The following is a 6,000-nucleotide window of genomic DNA, read 5'->3' as shown; positions in this document are numbered from 1 at the left end:
GACACGCACACGGTGACGTACACAGACACATGTACACGGTGACATGTACACAGACAGACACGCACACGGTGACGTACACAGATAGACACATGTACACAGTGATGTACACAGACAGACACATGTACACGGTGACATGTACACAGATAGACACACATACACAGTGACGTACACAGACACATGTACACGGTGACATGTGCACAGACACATGTACACGGTGACATGTACACATACACATGAACACGGTGACATGTACACAGACACACGCACACAGTGACATACACAGACAGACACACTCACACAGTGATGTACACAGATAGACACATGTACATGGTGACATGTACACAGATAGACACGCAGACAGTGACGTACACAGATAGACACATGTACATGGTGACATGTACACAGATAGACACGCAGACAGTGACGTACACAGACAGACACACGTACACGGTAACATGTACGCAGACAGACATGCACACGGTGACATGTACACAGACACACGCACACAGTGACGTACACAGATAGACACATGTACATGGTGACATGTACACAGACACACGCACACAGTGACGTACACAGATAGACACATGCACACGGTGACATGTACACAGACAGACACGCACACGGTGACGTACACAGATAGACACATGTACACAGTGATGTACACAGACAGACACATGTACACGGTGACATGTACACAGATAGACACACACACAGTGACGTACACAGACACATGTACACGGTGACATGTGCACAGACACATGTACACGGTGACATGTACACATACAGACACATGTACACGGTGACATGTACACATACACATGAACACGGTGACATGTACACATACACACGCACACAGTGATGTACACAGACAGACACACGCACACAGTGACGTACACAGATAGACACATGTACACAGTGACATGTACACAGACACACGCACACAGTGATGTACACAGATAGACACATGTACATGGTGACATGTACACAGACAGACACATGTACACGGTGACATGTACACAGACAGACATGCACACGGTGACATGTACACAGACAGACACACGCACACAGTGACGTACACGATAGACACATGCACACGGTGACATGTACACAGACACACGCACAAAGTGACGTCCACAGATAGACACATGTACACAGTGACATGTACACAGACAGACACGCACACAGTGGTGTACAAAGACAGACACATGTACATGGTGACATGTAGACAGGCAGACACATTTACACAGACATACACAGATAGGCACATGTACACGGTGACATGTACACAGATAGACACACAGTGACGTACACAGATAGACACATGTATACGGTGACATGTACACAGACACACGCACACAGTGACGCACACAGACAGACACATGTACACGGTGACATGTACACAGATAGACACACACACAGAGACGTACACAGATAGGCACATGTACACGGTGACATGTACACAGATAGACACATGTACACGGTGACATGTACAAAGACAGACACACGGACATTCATGTTCACACCCCGCCAGGCGCAGCTTCTCTCACACCCGCACTGACCCACGCAGACACACAAACATGAACCTTCTGTATGCGACAAGAACAGAAACACTGTATACGAGAGGAAGCTCCCACAAAATCTGTGAGGCATTTTATCCAAAGAAAACAAGTTGCTTGCATAGCACAATGTCCATACGGTATTATAACGGGCAGGGGTTGGGAGTGGCTCTTGGGGTCGGGCAGGGAAAGGGAATGAGGGGGAATGGGGAACGGGGCTGGAACCTTCAGGTGTCGCCCTGCTCAAACGTCAGCAGCATGCCATCGGGCACAATGGCACCTCGGGACCGCAGGTCGGTGCCGTCTTCTTCCTCAGAGTCGGAATCTGAAAGGCAGAAGCAGAGCCGACAGGGCGGGATGGAGAAACAACATGGCAGTCCTTCGTTATTGTACAGACAGTCAACGGGAGGTGGGAGCAGAATCGGAGGGGTTGGGGATGGAGGAAGGGAGCTACTGCACCAGGAGGGGAGTCTCCCCCATTCCCGTCCCTCGCTCCACCCCGGCTCAGACCTCGGCACGGCGCAACGTCAACCCGATGACCACTCCCTCTTAGCCACACAATCCGACAGAGGAGACGGTGAGGTGGGTGGGGGACGAAACCATCCGCCTGGAGATGTGCTGGTTTCCCCCAGGCGGTGCTGGATGAGGGAGGATTCCCAGGAACGGGAGAGTGCAGATCTCGACGCCTGACTGTCCACCTCACCCTCCCGGGACGCCCCCCCTCGCTCCAAACCAGGCTTCGGGGAGGGCAGAGTGGGGCTCATGTTCTTGGTTTGGCTGATTACCATGAACCTGCACAATTCCCACTGTCCTCACCCTCCAATCCACCCTAACTTGTACATTGCTGGGCACTATGGGTAATTTAGCACGGCCAATCCACCCTAACCAGCACATTCCTGGGCACCATGGGTAATTTAGCATGGCCAATCCACCCTAACCTGCACATCCCTGGGCTCTATGGGTAATTTAGCACGGCCAATCCACCCTAACCTGCACATCCCTGGGCTCTATGGGTAATTTAGCACGGCCAATCCACCCTAACCTGCACATCACTGGGCACTATGGGTAATTTAGCACGGTCAATGCACCCTACCCTGCACATTCCTAGGCACTATGGGTAATTTAGCACGGCCAATCCACCGAACCTGCACATCCCTGGGCACTATGGGTAATTTACCATGGCCAATCCACCCTGACGTGTACATTCCTGGGCACTATGGGTAATTTACCATGGCCAATCCACTCTGACGTGCACATTCCTGGGCACTATGGGTAATTTAGCGCGGCCAATCCACCCTACCCTGCACATTCCTGGGCACTATAGGTAATTTAGCACGGCCAATCCACCTGTACCTGCACATCCCTGGGCACTATGGGTAATTTACCTTGGCCAATCCACCCTGACGTGCACATCCCTGGGCACTATGGGTAATTTACCATGGCCAATCCACCCTGACGTGCACATTCCTGGGCACCATGGGTAATTTAGCATGGCCAAACCACCCTAACCTGCACTTTCCTGGGCACCATGGATAATTTAGCATGGCCAATCCACCCTAACCTGCACATCCCTGGGCACTATGGGTAATTTAGCACGGTCAATGCACCCTACCCTGCACATTCCTGGGCACTGTGGGTAATTTAGCACGGCCAATCCACCCTAACCTGCACATCCCTGGGCACTATGGGTAATTTAGCACAGCCAATCCACCCGAACCTGCACATCCCTGGGCACTATGGGTAATTTAGCACGGCCAATCCACCCTAACCTGCACATCCCTGGGCTCTATGGGTAATTTAGCATGGCCAATCCATCCTAACCTGCACATCACTGGGCACTATGGGTAATTTAGCACGGTCAATGCACCCTACCCTGCACATTCCTAGGCACTATGGGTAATTTAGCACAGCCAATCCACCGAACCTGCACATCCCTGGGCACTATGGGTAATTTACCATGGCCAATCCACCCTGACGTGCACGTTCCTGGGCACTATGGGTAATTTACCATGGCCAATCCACCCTGACCTGCACATTCCTGGGCACTATGGGTAATTTAGCACGGCCAATCCACCCTACCCTGCACATTCCTGGGCACTATGGGTAATTTAGCACGGCCAATCCACCCTACCCTGCACATTCCTGGGCACTATGGGTAATTTAGCATGGCCAATCCACCCGTACCTGCACATCCCTGGGCACTATGGGTAATTTACCATGGCCAATCCACCCTGACGTGCACATCCCTGGGTACTATGGGTAATTTAGCATGGCCAATCCACCCTAACCTGCACATCCCTGGGCACTATGGGTAATTTAGCACGGCCAATCCACCCTAACCTGCACATCACTGGGCACTATGGGTAATTTAGCACGGCCAGTCCACCCTAACCTGCACTTCTTTGGACTGTGGGAGGAAACCGGAGCACCCGGAGGAAACCCATGTAGACACGGGGGGTGAGAATGTCGCCCGAGGTTGGAATTGAGCCTGGGTCCCTGGCGCTGTGAGGCTGCAGTGCTCACCAGTGGGCCACAGTGCTGCCCATAAGACTGAGGTGAGGCGCCATTTCCTGTCTCTGTGGAACCCGTTGCCGCTGAGAGATGGGGAGGCAGAAACCTTGTGTTTATTTAAGGCTGAGATGGATTCTTGATCAGTTGGGGAATCGAGGGTTACAGGGAGAGGGAGAGGGGGTTGATTGCCTAGTGGTCTTGTCGCTGCTCTGTTAATCCAGAGACCCAGATAATGTCCTGGGGACCCGGGTTCTAATCCTGCCCTGGCAAGGGGGAGGAGTTTGAATTCAATAAATAACGAATAAACCTGGAATTAAGAGTCGAGTGATGTCGGACAAACCCCATCGCGTTCTCTCAGGTCCTTCAGGGAAGGAAAGTGCCCTCCTTACCCGGGTCTGGCCTACATGTGAGTCCACACCCACAGCAACTCCCAACTGCCCTCTGGGCAGTAAGTGCGAGCTCGCCAGTCACACCCTCATCCCCATGTTTAACAAGCGGACGGGAGGAATGCAGGTCAGCCACCATCCTGCTGGTCAGGCCTCAGGGAGCACAGGGCCCGACCGTGCTCCTGCTGTCCAGGGTCAACCTGTCAGGCCTCAGGCCTAGTGCAGGAGCTGTGAGAGGGAAGTGCTCCTGCTGTCCAGGGTCAACCTGTCAGGCCTGAGGCCTAGTGCAGGAGCTGTGAGAGGGAAGTGCTCCTGCTGTCCAGGATCAACCTGTCAGGCCTGAGGCCTAGTGCAGGAGCTGTGAGACGGAAGTGCTCCTGCTGTCCAGGGTCAACCTGTCAGGCCTGAGGCCTAGTGCAGGAGCTGTGAGAGGGAAGTGCTCCTGCTGTCCAGGATCAACCTGTCAGGCCTCAGGCCTAGTGCAGGAGTTGTGAGAGGGAAGTGCTCCTGCTGTCCAGGGTCAACCTGTCAGGCCTCAGGCCTAGTGCAGGAGTTGTGAGAGGGAAGTGCTCCTGCTGTCCAGGGTCAACCTGTCAGGCCTCAGGCCTAGTGCAGGAGTTGTGAGAGGGAAGTGCTCCTGCTGTCCAAGGTCAACCTGTCAGGCCTCAGGCCTAGTGCAGGAGTTGTGAGAGGGAAGTGCTCCTGCTGTCCAGGGTCAACCTGTCAGGCCTGAGGCCTAGTGCAGGAGCTGTGAGAGGGAAGCAAGCACGGGAGACGAGGAAAGGCGGGGTGTGGTGGGGTGGGGGGGAGCGAAGGAGAAAAGGCAGGAGAGGTTACACAATCCCGGGAAGGTGCTGGGAGACAGGAGGGAATGGGAATGTGAAAGTGGGTCAACAATGTGAACAGCTAATTCACGGAGAGGGACAGCAGCAGTGTGAAACGACGGTGTTCGACTTGAGGGGGTGGGGGGGAGAGTGCTGGAAGGGAGGGAGAGGGGCTGCAGTGTTAGCTGTGAGCCACTTCCAGCCCAGCTAAACCCGCTGTCCGCGGTCAGCCAGCTCAGTCACATTCATCATGCTGCCCCCTCGCCGCAGGGGGACAGCTCAGAGAAGCCACCAGGCCAGGCCAGGCCAGGCCCTGCTACCTTACACTACACAGAGAGAAAGGGGCTCTTTCTGGGAAGCAAGGCCGATGGAAGGCTGTCAGCTGTGGCCTCACAAGGTACTACACACAGCAGGCCCCAAACACCATGGAAACCTTCTCCTCATCACTCCATACAACACAGCTGGCCTACAGGGGAAAGCTCCCTCTACACTGTCCCCCACCATCCCAGGGACAGGGACAGCACGGGGTTAGATACAGAGTAAAGCTCCCTCTACACTGTCCCCTCACCAAAATACAGAATAACAGATACCCGGGAGGGAGTTACAGACTGGAATCTAATCGAGGGGTTCGGGGTGGTTTATATACAGAATAACAGATACCTGGGAGGGAGTTACAGACTGGAATCTAATCGAGGGGTTCGGGGTGGTTTATATACAGAA

At 53.7% G+C, this 6,000-nt stretch overlaps 1 protein-coding gene across 1 annotated transcript in view; it reads right to left on the bottom strand.

Annotated features, from left to right (window-relative positions):
• Nucleotides 1–1,618: 1,618 nt before the first annotated feature.
• LOC132807060 (nascent polypeptide-associated complex subunit alpha, muscle-specific form-like) overlaps nucleotides 1,619–6,000 on the bottom strand; it is a 93,381-nt gene continuing 88,999 nt past the window's right edge. Inside the window, exon 10 of the mRNA XM_060821363.1 lies at nucleotides 1,619–1,884. Coding sequence (XP_060677346.1) covers nucleotides 1,787–1,884 — 98 coding nt within the window. The 3' untranslated portion in view covers nucleotides 1,619–1,786. The remainder of the gene's footprint in view (nucleotides 1,885–6,000) is intronic.

Source organism: Hemiscyllium ocellatum, assembly GCF_020745735.1.
Source record: "Hemiscyllium ocellatum isolate sHemOce1 chromosome 27 unlocalized genomic scaffold, sHemOce1.pat.X.cur. SUPER_27_unloc_1, whole genome shotgun sequence".
Lineage (NCBI taxonomy): Eukaryota > Metazoa > Chordata > Chondrichthyes > Orectolobiformes > Hemiscylliidae > Hemiscyllium > Hemiscyllium ocellatum.
The sequence above is the reverse complement of the archived record's forward strand: the minus strand, read 5'-3'. Positions and strand labels throughout refer to the sequence as shown.